General features: G+C 39.3%; 1 protein-coding gene across 7 annotated transcripts in view; it reads right to left on the reverse strand.

Moving 5' to 3' along the window:
- The window catches only part of rapgef1b (Rap guanine nucleotide exchange factor (GEF) 1b), a 193752-nt gene that overhangs the window by 116703 nt on the left and 55217 nt on the right, over window positions 1-21832 (reverse strand). For all 7 annotated transcript variants that reach the window (XM_041193425.1, XM_041193426.1, XM_041193421.1 and 4 more), the window contains exons 2-3: window positions 11938-12080; window positions 8573-8751 (exon numbers count right to left, since the gene is read on the reverse strand). In XM_041193425.1, the coding sequence (XP_041049359.1) occupies window positions 8573-8751; window positions 11938-12080 (322 nt within the window). The remainder of the gene's footprint in view (window positions 1-8572; window positions 8752-11937; window positions 12081-21832) is intronic.

Consider the following 21832-nt stretch of genomic DNA (forward strand, 5'->3'; position numbering starts at 1 on the left):
AGAGTTGGGTCATTTACAGCAAAATACTTCCAGTTCTAAAGTTATGACAAAAGGACAGTGGATAATAATTTCAATCTTCCACAGTGGAATTGAATTATAAAATCTTGATCGTAGGAACAAAAGTAGGCCATTCAACTCTCAAGACTACCATGTTGTTCCACCAGTTGTTATATCATGTTGCTCTCCATCTCATTCACTTATCTACCTTTGGTCCACATTCCTTAATATTCTTACCTAAAATTTCAAATGGCCCAGCAACCACAATCTTGGCAGAAGAGAGTTCTACATTTTAACTACACTGGGTGTGAGGAGAAAAAAATACCTCCCAGTTTGACTCCTAAATGGATCAACTCTAATTTTAAGATTATGCTCCAGATTCTGAATTTTCCCCACCGTCAAATCCCTTCACTTTAAAGACCATCATTTGATCATCCCTTAACCTTCTAAACTCATGGGAGTACAAATCCAAGTTTATGCGCACTGTCTTCATAATTTGACCCATTATGACCAAAAATAATCAGGCAATCTTGAAAAATACCCCAATAACCTGATTAAATTATACAACTGAATAGACCAACACTATAACAGTGAACATGTAAGTGCTCATCTTTTAATGTAACACCCTCTTATGGAAGGCACTTAAATGAAAATAAACTATTACCTTAATCTTTTCATATCTATCTGTGCACCAGCTCAATCTAACATACTTACAAAATATGCTCATTCACCCCACCCCCCCCCCAAACAATTACAAGATCACAATCTTTCAAAGGAAAAAGGCAGCTTCAAGAACATCACTGTCTCATCTAATTCGTTTTAGAAACAGATCAAACGTTCTGACAAAGGACCCCACACCTGAAACGTCAACTTGTCTTGACTTTCCAAAGAGGCTACCTGGCTGCCTTTGTGTTAGCTCAATTTTAGATTTCAACAATTTAAATTTTTATTCAAGATATTTACTACCTTAGTTATTTTGTAAATTGTGAACCTTATACTGCTGGAAGCTCTATCCTACCATTTTTACAATTTCAATTACCACGCTGATACAAACACTGATATTGTAGTAAAATACTTCCTGAGGATCCAGGCATTCGACTCATTGAACCTACACAACATAGAATCATTTAGTTTTTTTTTTAAATTATTTCTGTTCTCAGCTTTTCATTTTTCTATACCTCCCCCCCCCGCACCTTGCCAATTTTCCCACTCTTGATGATGCTGGTGGTTCTATGATTACACTAATGTCGCAGTCCTCCATAGAAGTAGCCATTATTTAATAGTGTCATGGACAATTTCATCACAAGTGCATTAAGCCAAGTCTGTCCTCACCTAATAGCTGCACAAATGCATGTATGAAAACGGAGCAGCGAGTGATCCAGGTGATACCAGCTTCTGACAAGTTTTCAGAAAACTGGACAGGTCATCTTATGCACTGTATCCATCCAAAACTTGCTGAATAAGTTCCTCCAGCCAGATGTGAAAGGCTGCATATGCCATATCATCAGGTTTGCATAGTCCAATAATAGAACAGCAATCCAGAGCAGAGCTGTATTCTTACTATTACTCAGCATGTTGATAGGAAAATTAATGTATTGATAGGGCAAAATGTCAGGGCACAAAATTGCATGGTTCCAATGCAAGAGGAATTTCAGTGTAAAAGACCCACATGCTGGCAAAAAATATTTTGAACCCAATGCCAGCACGAAAGACTCAAGTATGAGAGTCAGAAGCACAGTAGAATTCCCTAACATACAACAAAGTAACAACATTCAAATCTTAGGCCAGCATAACCTGCTATTCTGTTGGACAGACTAATTCCCTACACCAGCTATACCAAGTAAAAATGTTAATTTAATGCCAATTAGTGCACAATTATGGTAATTTACACTTGTGTCCAATAGGGGTTGAGGAGGTGAAAATCAAACTGTGATATCAGCCTAAAAAGACACCAACATTTCAGTTACCATCACATTATACCACCTCAAAACAGCAGAATTTTACAAATTTAAACACAAAAACTAGTATCATACATTTTGATTTCACCTCAGGAAGGTTGTAAATGTGTTACACTCAGCTGATTAAGGAGATGTTCATTCCAACAATCTGTACTGGATATGAATCCTGTTCCTAGAAATTAAAGTATTCAAATACAATGTCACCACCCTTGCGTAAAATTTTGCTCTAAAACGCATTGCAGTAAAGGCCGTACTTTGTAAATCAACATATTGTGTTTGACTAGGCATTGGTTCAGATTGCTGAACACCATTACTATGCTGCTTCTGATGGAAACCAGAGAACCAAAGTACAAAATGATAATACTCTAGGACATCAGAAGTTACACAAGGTCATCATAAACAATGAAAAATCAAAATGAAAGGAAGAAAGTATTTCTAATCTTGCAGGTGCTTTTTATTTTGAAATTTCTTTGCTGCATTCATAGGTAATTAGGAAAAATTACAATGGTTTTACTGAGCTTGGGAGGCAACATCCTTAAATAATTAACACATTATAATACAACATCCCTTTTGATTACTTTCTACACCTCATAATATCCTGATATTTAAATCAAAGAGTGCTCTATGCCATCTGGATTTTATTTACCCAAGCTACTATAAATGCCAATTAAATTCTTCTTTGTTATATCCGATGTTGCCAGAAATACAAGGTTGTCATCAAAGCTATTCTTAACAGAATATTATGTGCTCTCATGTGAAACACACAACTCACTGGTTGGACATGAAATCAAAATTAATAATTTGTTTTGTCAAGCAGGCTGCCCTCAGTTATGTATCAAGTCTGTTAGGCATTAGTGCTAATCATACTTCTAAATATTGGGAGCTACCAAAATTAATCTCTGTCCGTCAATCAAAAAACTGGTAAAACTTAGCAAAGCTGCGAAAAATCTCCTGTGCAAAATTTACCTTGACTAAAGCGCCACTTTTCCCATAACGGGATCCCAGGAACTCTACAAGGTGTACATTTGTACCAGCCATAACTCAGTTGGTAGTATTCTCACCCTAAATCAGAAGGTTGTGGATTCAAGTCCCATTCCAGAGATTTGGAACACAAAAATCTAGGCTGGCACTGTTGGAGGGGCTGTCTTTCAAATGAGATGTCAAAGCAAGGCCTTGTCTGTTTTCTAAGGTGAGACATAAAAGATGCCATGGCCCTACTTTGAAGAGCATGGGAGTTATCCTCAGAGTCCTAGTCAAAATTCATCCCTCAATCAACACAAACACTTATCAGCTCATTAACACATTGATATTTGTGGGAGCTTGCCATGCACAAATTGGCTGCCATGTTTCCTGGATCATAACAGTGATTAAACTTCAAAAGAAAAAAAGTGCTTCATTGGCTATAAAGCACTTTGGGATCCCGAGGACACGAAAGGCACTATATAAATGCAGATCATTCCTTTTCTTTCAGCTGCTGTGCACAAACAAGTAGCGAAAGCTTGTTTTTCCTTTAGGTGGCAAACAGACTTTTACACAGAATGGGTTGAATGGTCTCTTTCTGTGCCATAACTTTTCTATGGTTCTATGGATTACAGAATCTCAGGGATGGATTTTTACAGGGGTATCTCAGAAAAGTTCAAAAGCTACTAGATTAAAAGTGAAATACATTACTTGCAGGGTGGAGTTAGCTTTTATAAAAGTAATTTCTGAAAAATTAAGAATGAGGGAGGATAAAGTAAAATAGGGTGTTAAAAATCATGGATATGATTAGAATGGATATCGATGAAATAGTACAATTTTACACTTCATACTTTTCCTCAAAGGCAGAACATAGAGAAATTCAATGGTCCAATGCAATGGAGAGATGTCACTATACATGAATGTCACTATATACAAGAACATAACCACAAATTAGACATCTCGATCTCAATGGTGCATTGTGAAGTAGTATGAAGGAGTAATGCACTGCACCTCCCCGCAGAAAGTAGCAAAAAACAAAATGAAAATTGGGCTAGAATTGCCTCAAGGCCCTTTCTCTTCTGAACAGCCAATAATTAGTGCACAAGCAGGAAGCTGAAAAACAGGCCACAATTTGGCACCTTGTGCCATTCCACTTACAAGATTGACCAGAGGGAGAAAAAGTTAAATGCCTTCAGAAAATTTAGGCTACACATACCCTTAATAACCAGCTCATTTCCTGTGATGGTGCACATGGGCGAGTCAGGGTCAATTATTGAATTTAGATAAAGCAGAATAATTGAGCGGGTGATGACTGGACCAGGGGATGCAAAAATAATTTAGGTCCCATTTTAAAACGTACAGCCTGTTCTTTTAATTCCCCAAAACTTTAATTTATTATCTTTAAATAGAAAAACGTACAGGAATTTGGGAAACAGCAGGGTGCTACACAGTATTTCCTCTACAGTACAGATGAAGGGACTTGACAATACTGAGATGCTAAGGTGTCACTACTGGTGATAAAATGTAATTATAAATGACAAATTCACAAAGGCAGATCCCATCAATAAGATTACAACAAGTTGTATTGGAAAGGTTGACAGAGTGCCCAGAAAAATTATTTTTAATACATTAAGGAGGATTCTCCTATGGTATTTTATGCAAAGAGGAAGCGCAATGCTCAGCTGAAGAGGGTTTGGGAGCCAGTGATGAGGGTTTTGGCTCCAATGGGGTGAAATTAGGGCATGGGTGAAAGCAAGCAACTTAGCTCATGGGCTAGGATATATGGACTTTCAAACTCTGGGTCAAACAGGACACTAAGGCGTGCAGGCCACACAGATGCAATTAATCTCCATTTTAAAGTAAAATATTCAATCCTTATTTTCATATTTCCATTCCTCATCTACATGTACAATTGGCAGAGACTATATAAAGTTCTCACTGTAAATGTACTTGTCTGCCAGTGGTGACACTGAAGCACCTATACAAGGGGAATGGGAGGTGTAATTACGGCAAGTTTAGAAGGCTAGAGATTGCAAAACAAATGTGCATACAGAATTTACAATGGAGAAAAGTTGACTGCATGTTTGTGCAGACTAAGATTTTTAATATATGGGAAACAATGCTAACTATGCACACAAGATTTTCCCATAGAGTTGCTTACATAGGTTTGGGACATGTGTTTCCAGTCCTTCTCTACTATATCCATTGAAACATTGCATGCCCTTAAAATGCGACAATTACAGGCAAAAATGGGATTAAGCTTCAACCAATTAAACCATCTTTTTAGAAAAAAATGTTAAGCTTAAGCAATTGTTCTAAAACGAACAGAAGCAATGACCCACAAAATTTAATGGGCAAAGCAAGAACCATTGAATAACCATTATATTATCTGATAGTTGTAGTAAGTAGTAACAGCACTTGGAAATACAGTATACAAATATGAGACTTGGGTTTTGGCAGTCAGATGGGAGGATATATGGTATCTAAAGAACACACACACCCTCAATTAATAAAATCAAGATTTTAAGCTCAGCTGTGGGTTAAGCAGGACACCACTGCTGTGCACAAGTCCAGCACAGTCTGAATGAGCAGTTAGGTAGAGACACAAAATCAGTGGCAAGGGCTTGGTGGGGCTATGTACAATGGTTCCAATAATGTCGTGTCAATTTGGAATAAATCCTAGTTCATCCACAATAGGATATCAGACAGGCAGTTTAACTGCACAAGGTAACTGTGAAATCAAGGGAAGTGATGCAAAGGGAGAGCTGAATGCTCTCAAAATACATGTAAAAACCAACACCATGCCTTTCTGACGGTGGATGCAAAAACTCTGGAGTCTTTCCCAAGAAGGAATTGGACACAGTAATGGTAATAGGACATCAAAAGTATATCAGTAAGAAGAATTTTGAAAAGGAAGTTAGGAAGACAGAGCTGGAAAGATTCTTAATTTGAAGATGCTGATCAAAAAAGTTGTTTAATAAGTACTTTGCATTTGTCCTTAGTAAACACAATGATATCAGAGGATGCAGATGCTGAAGTAATCAAGAACAAGCTGAACGATATTCCAGGTACAAGGCTACATGCAAGTGATTTACAGCTGAACAATAAATTGTATTTATATAGTACCTTTAATACATTAAACCATCCCAGGGCATTTCACAGGGAAATTATAAAATAAAATGACAACTAGCCGCACAAGATGTTAGAACAGATGACCAAAAGCTTGCTTAAAGATATAGGTTTTAAGGAGTGTCTTAAAAAATTGAAGCGGGATAAAACCACAGAGGTTTAGGGAGGGAATTCCAGAGCTTAGGGCCCAGGCAGTTGAAGGTACAGCCATCAAAGATGAAGTGATTAAAATGGAGAATGTTCAAGAGGCCAAAATTGGGTCGTGGGATGGAGGAGATTACAGAGATAAGAGGGGCAAGCTCTTGGAGAGATTTGAGAAAAAGTAGGATGAGAATTTAAAAATTGAGACAGTGCTTAAACAGGAGCCAATGTAGGTCAGTGAACATATGGTTGATAGGTAAATGGGATTTGGTGCAATTTAGGAAACAGGCAGAGTTTTAGATGACCTCAAGTTCAGAGGGCAAGATGTGGGAGGCCAGCCAGGTGTATGTTACTGTCAAGTCGAGGGGTACCAGAGACATGGATGAGGGTTTCACCAGATGAGCTGAGGAGGGGTGGAGTCGGGCAATGTTTTGGAGGTGAAAATAGACTGCCTTAGTAATAGCATGGATGTGTGGTTGGAAGCTCATCGCAGGTTAAAATATGGTTGCGAACAGTTAAGCCTCAACAATTGCCTGGCAGCAGAATGAAGTTAGTGGCCAGGAAACAAAGCTTAATCCACAAAACAAGAAATTGGCTTCAGTCCTCCCAATATTTAACTGGAGGAAATTCTGCTCATCTAGTGTAGGTTTCCGGACGAGTAGTCTGACTATTTAGAGATAGTGGAGCAGTAAAGAGATGATGATGGTGAGGGAGAGCTGGGTGTCATGAGCATACATATGAAAGCTGACTTTTTTCCAGATGATGTCACAGAGTGATAACACACAGATAAGAAATAGGACAGGACTAATCATAGATCTTTGGGTAGAATCATAGAACCATAAAAAAGTTACAGCACAGAAGGAGGCCATTCAGCCTATCACGTCTGCGCCAGCTGAAAAAGAAAAAAAAAAAACTGGCTGCCTATTCTAATCCCACTTTCCAGCAGCTGGTCCATAGCCTTGCAGGCTACAGCACTTCAGGTGTACATCCAGATACCTTTTAAATGAGTTGAGGGTTTCTGCCTCCACCACCAAACCAGACAGCGAATTCCAGACACCTACCACTTTCTGGGTGAAAAAGTTTGCCCTCATGTTCCCTCTAATCCGTGCATCAATCACCTTAAATCTGTACTTCCAGTAACTGACCTCTCCGCTCAGGGAAACAGGTCTTTCTTGTCTACTCTATCTAGGCCCCTCAACTTGTATGCCTCAATTGTCACCCCTCAGCTGCCACTGTTCCAAAGAAAACAACCCTAGCCTATCCAATCTTTCCTCATTGCTTCAATTTTCAAGCCTTGGCAACATTCTTATAAATCTCCTCTGCACTCTCTGCCTTCCTGTAATGTGGCGACCAGAACTGTACACAAAAATTCCAGCTGTAGTCTAACCAGCAATTTATACAGTTCCAGCATTACAACTGTACTTTTGCACTTTACACCTCGTCCAATAAAGCAAAGCATTCCATTGTGTATTCCCTTGCTTTGTTTGCCCTCCCCAAATTCATTACCTCACAGTTGTCTGGAATGAATTCCATTTGCCACTTTTCTGCCCACTCAGCCAAACATCATTCTGGAGTCAACAGCTATCCTCTTCACAATAAACCACACGTTAACAGAGGTAACTGTGCGGTAAGCAGAGAGAGAAGCCATTGTAGGTGATTCAGTGTTAACTGTTAGATCGTTAGGAACTGAACTAAGTGAACAGAGGTTCACCAAACAGCAGAAACCTCTTTACATAGAGTTGTAAGGCTGTAGAATTCATTTCAGTGATAGCAGTTGTGGCAAAAACGATGTCAGTATTCAAGATTGGATTGGAAGCTGAAAGGAGGCAAAGAGGATAAGGCAATATAGGAACAAGGCAGCTAAATGTACTTAGGACTAAGCTCATGTGGCGAGTGAACACTGACTGGATTGGTTAGGCAGAGTACCTGAAACTTAAGATTGTTATTGTGGGGAATTTGTGTCCACAGTAGGATGGAGTGAATGGACTGAAAGGGCTTATATTTGTGGACGCTATAATCAAAGGAGCAAAATGTTAAGAAGTAAAAGGAATGTGCCAAAGATAGAACCATAAGGCTTCAACAGAGCAACTGCACAAAGTGGAAGAAAAATTGCTAGAGATACAGGCGCTGCACTTGGACAGCTAGGAATGGAACCAGGTAAATAATTAACCATCAATGCACAAACAAAACTGCACTATTGACATGGTTTTGTCTGAATCAGAAACTCTGCACAAAAGAATTTAATTCCACATTTGATCAGTTATGTATTAATTTTTTAAAATTAAATATGCAAAAAAAATCACATCAGCCAAGTTTGTACGTCATCACTAATTAACTTCTGAGCACCCAGCGGAACTCTTGGGAGTCACAGAACGTTACTCACTCACCTCTGTTGAATGCGTGGATCCACTTGTACTAATGGCAAGATAGCCTCCAGGACTTTACTGGCTGATCCTGGCAACATCTCGAGCACTTTTTTGTCAATCACCATTTTATCCACAATGGTCTTAAAATACCGCAACGCACTCACCACTTCCTTTTCCTGCTCCTCTAGCCGATTTAAAGTCTGCAACAAACAAATTAAAGTCAGCTGTGTGTAATTCAGAAACAGCCACCATTTATGAAAATATCACACACAATAAGTTAAAGGAACAATTGATTTGGGTGCATTTAACGCAAAGATTTTAACATGAAATGCAATACAAAAAATGACAAAGGATTGAAAAATTCAATAGTTTTTGCATACAAGTGTGTTTTTCACATGAAACTCAACTCTGCTCACATTACTGCATCAAAACAATTAAACAGTACTAAGTACATAAAGTTCAGTTATCCCGAGCAGGATACGGATAGAGACACAAACGTGCTGCCGACACTGCAGGATTTTCTCTACATTTTTATGTCCCTTTTAGGCTTTTCTTCTACATTTCAGAGATTAGATTATTCTATCACTAAATGAATGACAATATTACTGAAAACAAAAAAATTGGGTCTTCAAAGAGAGTCAAAACGTAATCTGGAAGACAAAAGGTCTATGAAGCAACTGGTACAGGCAAAATGCTCAATCTTGCCTTAGAATTTAGGCAGCAGTTTTTTGGAGTTCCATGGCCTGCTCCAGGTACCAGCTATGTCACATTTATCTGAAAGACTGGCACATGAAAGTTGAATCACCCACAATGATTAAAACACTAGAATAACAATTTCTAAAATTTAAAAGACTCACAGGGATCATAAAATGTGGAGAAAATCCCACATTGACAGTTTTAAAATAATGAAACTTAATGTTGGAATATAAAATTGATTTTTGAATTAAGAAATCTATAAAACTGCAATCTGAAGCTATGAAAATAGAGTATAGTGAATTACGTACAATGTAAAAGCAACCTTATAACACAATTGCAGTGCATTAGAATTACAGGAAAACAAATTAATTTACTAAAGCATGCTGAAGTGAGGTATTGGCAGCTGGTTAAAAGCCAACATTTAGTTATGGATTGACGACAGGAACACAAATCAAAGAAACATTTTTGCCTGGCATAAGGGAGCATTTTGAAATCTCTGGAGCAGACAGGGCGATTGCACTTATGTCTTCTATACAAGCAGATATTTAACATGCTATTTTGACTACATATACTAATTCATGCACAAATTAACTTGGTTACATGTGTTCATCTAATTTATTACTTGGTCTGGTTCCAATATGCCTTAACTAAAAGTTCATGCATATTAAAGTCACCTCAGGTTGCCTGAAGAGCTGGCTTAAATTTTATGCAATACACGACAGGGCTTACAATTAACATTTATAAAGTAAACCAATCATCAGTAGATTTAATAGAACAGAGGGAGTGGAACCTGCATGATAAACTAGCAAAAGGAGAATACAAAAGCAGTGAGACTACACTGGCACAGGATGCTTCAATGGATTTATTTTGTACATTACTTAGAATTTAGCATAATCATCGAAGACAAAAAGTTAATTCTTAATCACACTGTTTCTAATGGAGATTAAGAATAATTGTTGGGTTGAGTGCCTTTCTAAAGAACCACTCAGAAGACAAGTACTGTAGATGGGACAGGAGAATGAGTCATCAAGCACAACATTAAAACAGGAAAAGTACATGAATACAGTGACCACCTCAGATATTATACAACTATTTTTAGCAGTCTAGCAAAAAGAAGAGTTGAGCATTGCAAACAGATTTTTGGAGCAGTTCCAATACCACACGTCGATAAGGTTGCAACAGATCAGTGGTGCAGTCAAGGCTGAACCATGCTAAAACTACATGGTTTGTCCAAGTCATTGCTGAAACAAGTGATGTGCCAACGGCTGGCAGATATCTTGGAAAATTTCATCAGTCTAAATTGAGAATTGCACTAAGTTCTGTCCATTCGTATGAGACAGCCAAGGGCAGCAATTAATGAAGATATTAGGAACTGAGTTTGTTTATAGTCTTCTGACCTCACAGCTTGAAGATTACTAACTTGCACTTGTGATTGCAGGAACCTCAAAAAAATGTCTGAACTAACTCCTGGTACCTGAACATCACCTCTACTGCAGCCACTCAATAAGCTACCCAAAGGCTATCTTGATGCACCATGGCTTACTTGCCTCAACCCCCGAACACTACCCTTAGACAATCCAAATTCCTCAACCAATATGCATCAGGAAAATAGCATCTGGATCCATAATAACCTTCACTTGTTGAGATCAACAAAAAGGCATTTAAGCAGAAGACTAGATCCAGATGATTTTTTTCCATTAATACACAGTCCCATAAGGAAAACACTGCACACAGCCGAAACAAATTGCAACATAAAAAGTGCTACTCATCACAAATTGCTTCCAAATGAAAATTTTGCCATTGCATCAGTGGATGCAATAATTGAAGGAAGCCTTAAGATCTAGTCAGTATTGAACATTTTAAATGGGGGATTATCAGAACTGGTATCTAGAATGACTACTGCTAGAAAATAATTAGCTGCTTACTAATAGGCCCACTGATGCGTAAGCAAAGTGGATCTTTTCCAGTTGAACTACATAATGGCAGGTCACGGACAGATTTTTTTGATTACAAAGATGGCAATTTCTCATTTCAAGTAACAATTATTTTTTTCCCTGTATGTGCTTTTTGGAGGAAGACATCATACTGAAAATATGTATTTTCTGCCCAGCTCTACCTTTCTGAGAATTAAAAAACATTTTTGATTATGCTTCTGCACTCATCAAGATAAAAGCTGAAGTTTTCAATACAGACTGATTAATACAATGACATGAGATCCTCACTCCCCATCTTTGGGCCAATTAGCTGACTTCGCTTTGTGCTTAGCAGTCTTGGCTAGGCTTTACTTCGCGTCAGTTCTGCTATGATAATCAAATCCTCTTGCATAATGAAATGCGATCCTGCCAAAGACATTGAATGCAGAAGTCAAGTCCATGGGTAACAGGAAATGCCTTGCTGCTGACTAAATAAAATGGCAGCAATGGCAAAGTTTGAATTAGAAAGTGGGAAACTATTAAACACAGGGCCACAGAAGAGGAAAGTTAAAAGACTAGCATAGAACACAATTATTTACAAGAAACATACAATTTAATGACTCTGAACTGTGAGAACAGGGTGTAAAGAAAAATAAAAATGTTTTCTTATTTTTAATTTGTATGTCTTGTAACCGAAAGGAAGTTAAAATTTATAAAGTAAACAAAGTTTTTAACATGACATTCTCTTTACACAATGGATAGCATTGAGGAACTTACCTTGTTTGGAGGTTTTTCTGTGTTGGTTTTAATAGTTATTTCCACTGGTTTTCCCTTTTTTGATGGGGTTCGTTTTATTTTCGGTGAATGAAATTTGTCCATCAACTTCATGGTGAACGAGGTCAGGTGGGAGCGTTGGGAATCTGGAAGAATGAAGGAGTACACAGTAACCAAAACGTACTGTTCTAATAAAAGATACAACAGTCATTTGGCAGGACAGAACTGGAGTATCTCTGAAAAAAGACATGTCAAAGCTTTTAGTCTTGCACTCACAGGACATTCACGAGAATACCAAACATAAAGGGGACAACAATTTATACTTCATGGGAAGAAAGAGTGTTGACTGGTTGGCAAGTTGACTGATTGGTAGAGGCGTTGCCATGGAGAATGCACCAGTTACATACAAACATATAAATTAGGGGCAGGAGTACGTAATTCAGCCCCTCGAGCCTGCTCTGCCATTTAACAAGATTGTGGGTGATCTGATTGTAACCTTAAATCCACATTCCACTTACTTCCTATAACCTTTCACCCCATTGCTTATCAAGAATCTACCTCTGCCTTAAAAATATTCAAAGACTCTGCTTCCACTACTTTTTCAGGAAGAGAGTTCCAAAAACTCAGGGTGTGAGACAGGTACAACAAACACCAAATTCTGGATAACAACAACATAATTCGACTCACAGCTAATTTAAGATCAGGTAAGCTATCAAAATCGGAGTCAATCTGCCCGGTTTGAATTTTAAAAAAGTTAACTCTCAAGTCATCAGTAACTGGTGCATTCTCCATGGCAACAGATTTACCAGAGTCCACTTGCCAAGCAATCAGCACTTTCTTCTCATACATTACAAGTTGTTGTTCCCTTTACATTTGGCATTCTTGTGAATGTCCTGATGAGTACAAGATGAAAAGCTTTGACAAGGGTCTTTTTTCAGCGATTCTAAAGATAACATAGTTAATTTTTAAGGAGACTTCAGCCCAAGCTTAATATATGGACTAAACAAATGAAGAAAATAAGTAGGATAATGACAGCTCTATAACATAACCAACAAGGAAATTACACATGTATTTTCTGTTTCTATGGCTCAATGTCATTAGGCTAGATCATTACAGCATTGGAAAGCTGAGTTAGCTTGGCAAAGCAAAATCAAGTCATTCAAAAACAAGCCAAAAAATCTCCGGCCTAGCTTTTATTGCCGAACCATTTTAAGTGAACGGGCTGGATTCGGCAACGTGCTGGGGCTCCTGGTGGTCAAAACTCTTAACAGCTACAGTTTTGCTAGTGCTGTGTAATACATGCTGAAGAGTTAATGTCACAACTGATTTCCAGCTGTATAGCTCTCTTGCCACCATCACCACTTCAGGGCAAGGTCTGTACAAGCCAGCAGTGCAAAATTCACATGGTTAGTCACAAAGAGGGAATTTTGGCACAGCTGGGTAGCACTTGTCTTGGTCAGAGCTCCAGTTTATAATCCAGACTGATATCGCAAGTATGTGAAATGTCGAGGTACTGTCTTTCACATGGTGCAGCCTGTTTGGTTTAAGGAAGAATTCATAGCATTAGAGTTCTCCTAGTGCAATAATCAACATTTCTCCCCCAACCAATACTAAGTAAGAGACGACATTTACTGGTCATTTATCCCATGACAATTTGTGACATAATTACCTACGAATCATTGACACAACACCAAATAGAATTCATGAGGTAAAACAGTAAGAGATGAGAGAAAGCAAAAGATAATATATAAATTTAAGCATATCTAGTGTCTGCAAGTGTGATACAGGCCACAGGAGAAATTAAGTGTTGAAGATCAAAAGCTTTAATAAGAAAACAGAAAGATTCTGTTTCAGACATCATTACATTGAAAGTCAATGCTGACATAATTAATGTCACTACACAACTAGTTGGATGGAGGCAAGACTTTAACAATACAAGATGGATGTAATTTTTTTACCCCCTCTAATTGTTGTCTGTGCTTGACTACATGATTATATAGAACATACAGCAGCAAAACAGGGCTTTTGGCCCAACCAGCCCATGTCTGTGATTATGCTCATGAACTTCCTCCAAACCTATCAGCATAATCCATTCTTTTCTCTTTCACATTCATCTAGCTACCACAAGGAGGAGTTGAGGTGACAAATGTCACATTCTCACCACTCTGAATAAAGATGTTTCTCCTGAATTACTTATATAATTTATTAGTGGCTATCGCATATTTCTGGTCCCTAGTGTCAGTCTGCCCACAAGTGAAAACATCTATGATTTTTTTTCTATCGGTCTTAAAACATCGAAAATACAAATGCCCACGGTATCAGGTTAAGAGCCAGATTACATTTAATGATCAAACTGAATACAGCAAAACATAGGTCAGTGAACAGAGTATTGGCCGGTTACAAAGATATTTTATTATCAAAGTCTTGTGATGTAATGGCATAAAAAAAGTTAACTGGGCTTGAAATTAGCCTAAATGTGTGGATCGTATTTTATGTTTTAAAATTGCTTGGTGTATTCACCAGTCACCTTGAAGTCATTTATGATGCAGAGGCACTCAGAAAAGTTATAGAATGAAACAGATTTTTTTTTAATTCTATATGTGTAATGACACTGGAGCTTCTAAAAGCCTAATAGGTATATTTAGCAATGAATTAATTCAAAGTGGGGCTTGGTTAGATATTAACCAGCATTTAATTCTAAATAAAAAAACACTATCAAAAATTCTAGCACTGTTATAAGTTTGTTTTAAAGTTTGCTCTACAGTCATCAGCAAAGCTTTACTTTACTTGTTGATGGTATTTGTTCAGGGATAGCATTTTGCACCACTACACAAGCGAGGCAATTTTTGAGATCTTATTAAGGGAGAAGATTATGAAAGGAGGACCCCTAGCCAGGCAGCGTAGCACCTAGAGGAGAGTGCAGGAGGAGGACCTCAAGCTAGGCAATCAGCAGCAACTTGCGCCTAAACATAAGTGCATTGATTGGTGAGAAACTGCCATTAAGGAGTGTCATCAAGTAGCTGAGAATTTGAAAGAAACATTTTTAAAAGGGGCTACTTACATTTAAGAAACACAAGCAATAGGGAAATAAAGTTGCATAAGTAAACCAAAGTAAAGTTAACACAAGGAAAGTAAATTGAAGCCATGGCAGGACAGCTCAGTTGTGTGGAATGCATTTCTTGCAATGTATGGGAAGTTATGGATGGCATCAGTGCCCTAGACGACCACATGGGCAGGAAGCGTCAGCAGCTGCAGAGCCTCGAGTTCCGTGTTTTGGAGTTCAAGCAGCGGCTGGAGTCACTGTGGCACATCCACGAAGCTGTGAGCTACGTTGATAGCACATCCAGAGAGATGGTTACACCGCAGTTTAGGAGCTTGGAGGCAGAAAGGGAATGGGTGACTGCCAGGAAGCCCAAGAAAATTAGGGAGGTAGTGCAGGAACCCCCTGGGGTCCGGTTTTCCATTTTGGACACTGGCGAAGGCGTTGGTTCCTCAGAGGAATGCAGTCAGAGCCAAGTTGTGGCACCACAGGCATCTCTGCTGTACAGGAGGGGAAGAAAGAAGAGGGAAGAGCAGTAGTAATAGGGAATTCGTCAGTCAGGGGAACAGACAGGCATTTCTGTGTCCGTAGACATGACTCCAGGATAGTATGTTGCCTCCCTGGTTCCAGGGTCAAAGATGTCATGGCATGGCTGCAGGACATCCTTCTATAGGAAGCTGATCAGCCAGAGGTTATAGTCCATATTGGTATCAATGGCTTCGGTAGGAAAGGGGATGAGGTCCTGAAAGCAGACTTTAGGAAGCTAGGATAGAGATTGAAAAGGAGGGCCTCTAAAGCAGTAATTTCAGGATTACTTCCAGTCCCACGTGCAAGCGAGTACAGAAATAGGAAAATTGAGTGAATAAACAAGTGGCTGGAAAGCTTGTGTAGGAGGGAGGAGATCAGGTTTCTGAGGCATTGGGACTGGTTCAGGGGAAAGGTGAGGCCTGTACAAACCGGATGGTCTACACCTGAACAGGACTGAGACGAATATCCTCACACGGAGATTTGCTAGTGCTGTTAGGGGTGGAGCTGGTTTAAAGTAGGCTGGCAGGGGGATGGGAACCTGAGGGCAAATTCAGAGCAGGGAACAGGTGATGGGGAATTAGTGAAAGACAGAAGCAGCACAGGTTAAAAAGTGTACAGCACAGGAATTTGGCAGTATTAAAAGGTATAAATGCAAATGCAAGGAGCATAATAAATAAAGCCACTGAGCTGAGGGCACAGACAGACATGTGGCAGCATGATATCATCGCTATAATGGAAGCTTGGCTTAAGGTGGGGTAAAAATGGCAGCTCAACATCCCTGGATATAATGGTTTCAACTAGGATAGGGAGGTAGCTAAAAAAGGTAGTGGTGTAGCATTATTGTTAAAGAATCAATTACAGCTGTGAGGAGGGATGGTATACTAAATGAAGCATCAAATGAGGTCAGGAATAAAAAAAAGAGCAGCCACACTGCTAAGAGTATACTATGGACACCCAAATAGTGGAAAGGAGTTAGAAGAGCAAATATGTAGACAGATTGGAGTGCAAAAACAATAGGGCAGTAATAGTTGGGGGCTTTAACTACCCTAATATCAATTGGGATACAAGCGTGAAGGGCACAGAGGCGGCAAAATTCTTGAACTACAATCAAGAGAACTTTTTTTTAGCCGGCGGGTAAGAAGCCCAACGAGAAGGGGCACAATTCTAGATTTGGTCTTAGGAAATGAAGCTGGGCAAATGGATGAAGTAGCAGCAGGGCACCATTTTGGAGATGGTAACTGTAATAGTTAGATTTAGCATCATTATGGAAAAGAGCAAAGATAGAGCAGGAGTAAAAGTTCTAAACTAGGGGAGACAAATTTTACAAAGCTGAGAGGTGAGCTGGCAAGAGTGGACTGGATACAACTATTAGAAGGAAAACTGTGTCAAATCAGTGGGATGCATTCGAAGAGATTCTATGGGCACAGTGTAGACATATCCCCACAAGGTAAAGGGTGGTATTGGCAAATCTAGAGCCCCCTGGTTATCCAGAAGCATACAGGCCAAGGTAAAGTGGAAAAAGAAAGCTGATGACAGTCACAGAAGACTTAATACTGTAGAAAGCCTCTGGGAGTGTAGAAAGTAGAGGGGTGAAGTAAAAGTGGAAATTAGGAAAGAAAAGAAAGGATACAAAAAATATTGGCAGGTAAAATAAAACAAAATCCTAAGATATTTTACCATTAAGTGTAAGAGAATAACTAAGAAAAAGGTAGAGCCTATCAGAGATGTACATGGTAACTTGTGGGTTGATGCAGAAGATGTGAGCAGGATTCCCTCCCCCATCCCCAGCCCCTTTCTGTTTCCCCCTTCCCTTTTTTTTCCAATAAATTATGAAGATTTTCCTTTTCCCACCTATTTCCATTATAAAAAAATATAAAAAAAAACCCCACTAGAGCTATACCTTGAGTGCCCTACCATCCATTCTTAATTAGCACATTCATTTAGATAATATCACCAACTTTAACACCTATGTGTTCTATTGTACTATTGTCGTTGACATCTTTTGATGATCTGCTTCTATCACTGCTTGTTTGTCCCTACAACCACACCGCCCCCCCACCTCTCTGTCTCTCTATCTCTCCGCCCCCCACACACACACTTTAAACCAGCTTATATTTCAACTCTTTCTTGGACTCGAACTCAAGTTCTGTTGAAGGGTCATGAGGGCTCGAAACGTCAACTCTTTTCTTCTCCGCCGATGCTGCCAGACCTGCTGAGTTTTTCCAGGTAATTCTGTTTTTGTTTTGGATTTCCAGCATCCGCAGTTTTTTTGTTTTTATTTTTTTCTCAATGAGTACTTTGTCTGTCTTCACTGAGAGGGATGCTTCAGACATGCTAGTTAAAGAGGAGGAGTGTGAATTTTTAGATACAATAAGCGTAATGAGGGGGGAATTATGGAGGGACTGGCATCCTTGAAGGTGGATAAATCACCAGGGCCAGATGGATTGTATCCCAGGTTGTTGAAGGAAGCCAGGGAGGGAAAAACAGATGCTCTGAGGATCATTTTCCAATCCTCACTAGATGCAGGTGAGGTCCCAGAGGATGCAGGTGAGGTCCCAGAGGATTCGAGGTCTGCAAACATTGTACCATTATTTAAAAAGGGTGCAGGGGATTGGCCAGAAAATTATAGGCCAGTCAATCTGTCTGTCTGACTTTGGTGGTGTGCAAATTATTGGAAACTATTTTGACAGACATGATAAACTATCACTAAGAAAGGCACGGATTAATCAGGGATAGTCAGCATGGTTTTGTTAGGGGAAGATCGTGTCTTACTAACTTAATGGGATTTTTTTGAGGAAGTAACAAGGATGATTGATGAGGGTAGTGCAGTGGATGTTGTCTTCATGGATTTCAGCAAGGGATTTGACAAAGTCCCACATGACAGACTGGTCAAGAAAGTGAGATCTCATGGGATACAGGGGAAGATGGCAGGTTGGATCCAAAATTGGCTCAGTGACAGGACACAAAGGTTAATGGTCGATGGATTTTTTTGCAAATGGAAAATGGTTTCCAGTGGTGTTCCCACAGAGTTCAGTGTAGGAGCCCTTTGCTGTTTATTGTACATATTAATGATTTAAATGTGGGAGGCATGATTGGGAAATTTGCAGATGACACAAAAATTGGCCACGTACTTGACAGTGAAGAGGATAGTTGTCGATTCCAGAATGATATCAATGGTTTGATTGAGCGGGCGGAAAAGTGGCAAATGGAATTCAATCTAGATAAGTGTGAGGTAATGCATTTGGGGAGGGCAAACAAAGCAAGGGAATACTCAACAAACAGGAAGTTACTGAGAAGGGTTGAGGGAGTGAGACCTTGGAGTGCATGTCCACAGGTCCTTGAAGGTGGCAAGAGAGGTGGTTAAGGTGGTCAAGAAAGCATATGGAATGCTTTCCTTTATTGGTCAAGGTATTCAACACAAAAGCACAGATGCAATGGATGGGAACTGATTAAAACACTGGTTAGGCCACAGCTGGAATTTTGTGTAAGTTCTGGTCACCACATTACAGTTAGGACATAATTGCTCTGGAGAGAGTACAAGCATGTTGCCAGGGCTTGAAAATTGCAACTACCAGGAGAGATTGGCTAGGTTAGGCTTGTTTTCCTTCAAACAGAGGAGGCCGAGAGGTAACCTAATTGAGGTGTACAAAATTATGAGGGGCCTAGATAGGGTAGACAGGAAAAGCTAGTTTCCCTTAGCCTGGAGGGGTGGGGGGTGTGGGAATTAGCAGGGGACTTAGATTTAAAGTGATTGGTAGAAGGGTTAGAGGGCACATGAGGGAAAACTTTTTCACCCAGAGGGTGGTGGGTGTCTGGAATTCACTGCCCAAGTTGGTGGTTGAGGCTGAAACGTTCAACTCATTTAAAAAAAGATTCCTGAATCTGCATCTGAAGTGCTGTAACCTGCAAGGCTACAGAGCAAGTGCTGGAAAGTGGGATTAAAATGAGCAGCTAGTTTCTTTTTTCTCTTTTTGGCTGATGCAGATACGATGGGCTGAATGGCCTCTTTCTGCACTGTAAATTTTCTATGGCTCTATGGGAAGTTTACAGAGCTTTTCATGCACTCAACATGAGTGATGTAGGATATCAATTCATTCTTTGCACTCGGTGCTAGCTTCAAGCATTCTCAAGTCAGCTATTATTTGGATGCAGAATAGCTTTTCACCTATATGGCCCAAAATAACGTGCCTTAAGTCAGCTTCAGAATATTGGCCCTGAGCCACCAACATGAACTTTTATATTCCATATATCAGCCATCTTTGATTATGTAATGTAGACTGTAGCATTCTCTTCCACTGAGTGTTAGTGTCCAAACACTTTACATAAGATCTTACAGTTGCCATTTTCATCTCATACGCAGATAATTCTGTGACCAAATTCCCAAATGACCAACAAGAAAAATATACAATTATCTAGTTTAGTTCCAGCCAGGAGTCCTCGCACAAGGACACAATCGCTCCAAACCAGGTAAACAAAATAGAAGCACCAAGTTTAAAGTCAGAAATTTTTTAAAAAGCAGGGCAGTGACAAAATGTCCTCATAGCTCTGAAGCTTAGATCAGTATCAATAACAACAAATTATAATTATTATAATTATACAGCTCTCTGTTGAGGTTTTTCCATCTAGTAAATATTCTGCAACTAAGCTGAAAAAGGAAATGAAGAGCTTCCATCTCACTAAGGCAGCTTCAGGCCAATCCACAGATAACAATCTGCTTCGAAAACTCTGCTCACATTTTGACAGCTTGACAAATTCCACAACTGCTGAGAAAATTCACAACATTCTAAATAAAACAATCCACAATATTCCAAAACAAAAAGTAATTTCATCCTGTTTCACAACATTAACGGATTTTTTAAAACTTCCAGGATCCAGATTTGGATCCACATCGCTAAAAACTGATCAGTTTCTCCTTGGGCAATACCCTCTCTTTACCAAGTTTCATTAAGTCCATCCATTAACTTTTGAGATATATTGTTCACAAACAGGCTAATAGAGATGAAAACATTACTTCCATCCACCTTCAGTGGTGAAAGTCATCATGTTACTTCCTGCTGCTGCAATCAGTTTGGGTTTCTGGTCTCAAAATAACATTGGCTGCTTTTTGTTACAAATCTTTTCTTCAAGTCTGCTGATTCAAATGAGCTTCCAACACAAAACTAAAAGCAAAATCATACGTTAAACTTTCATTCAGATGAAAGGTCACTGACCTGAAATACGTGTTCAGGTCTTCTGATTTGCTGATTTCTGTTTCTATTTTGTTCTTTCTTGTATGTAGGCAGCACTCAAGAATTAGAATCAGTACTGTTTCAGGACTTGAGCACAAAAATCAAGGCTGACACTCCATGCAGTGCTAAGGGAGTGCTGCACTGTCACTTTCGAAAGAGATATTAAACTAAGGCCCCAATAGCTCCGAGGTAGATGTAAAAGATCACAGCACTATTTTGAAAAAGAGCAGGGGATGTTATCCCCAATGACCTGCCCAATAATTTTTCCTCAGTCAACATCACAAAAACAGATTATGTGGTCATTATCACACGGGTGTTTGAAAAAGCTTGCTGCATGCAAGTCAGCTGCCGTATTTTCTACATGAGAACAGTGACTTGCACTTCAATAGTACTTTGCTGGCTGCAAAGCACTTTTGGGATATCCTGTCATGATAGGCACTATATAAATGCAAGTCTGTCTTGTTAAATAATGGCTCCAGCAATAGGATGATGCACTGTTTCTCCACATTGAACTTGTAGAACGGACATGTAATTGGCCAGTGAACCTCTATATAGAGAATTGTGAGGTGGTACATTTTAGTAGGAAGACCGATGACACATACTCCTTGGAAATTAGTGTCTAAATGGGGTAGAAGAACAGTGATCCAGCAGTACAGATGTACAAATCACTAAGTAGTGATGCAGTTTAATAAAGCCACAAAAATGTAGAAGTGCTGGGGATTTGGAGAGGGATAGAATTTCTAGAGCGATAGAACTGAAAAACAGAAGTCATGTTAAACTTACATACATCACTGGTTAGACTGCATTTCTGGTCTTCATATTTCAAAAAGGATATAGAAACAGCTGAAGAAGGTGAAAAAGATATACTAGAATAGTACCAGAACTGAGGGATTACAGCCATCAGGAAAAATTGAACAGGCTTGGGCTCTTTTCTAAAGTCTAGCAGGTAAGTTTAAAGGTCACCGAGAAATCAAGAAGGTGGTAAGTGTATAAGGTGAGTGCGGGGTCAGGAGGGTAGCCGGTAGTTGCAGGGGGTGGTCAGTATTAGAATTACCCAGGAGTTAGAAGTGGTTTTAATTCTTCTAACTTTTCCTGGGTAACT

This window comes from Carcharodon carcharias, chromosome 8 (assembly GCF_017639515.1).
Source record: "Carcharodon carcharias isolate sCarCar2 chromosome 8, sCarCar2.pri, whole genome shotgun sequence".
Taxonomy (NCBI): Eukaryota; Metazoa; Chordata; class Chondrichthyes; order Lamniformes; family Lamnidae; genus Carcharodon; species Carcharodon carcharias.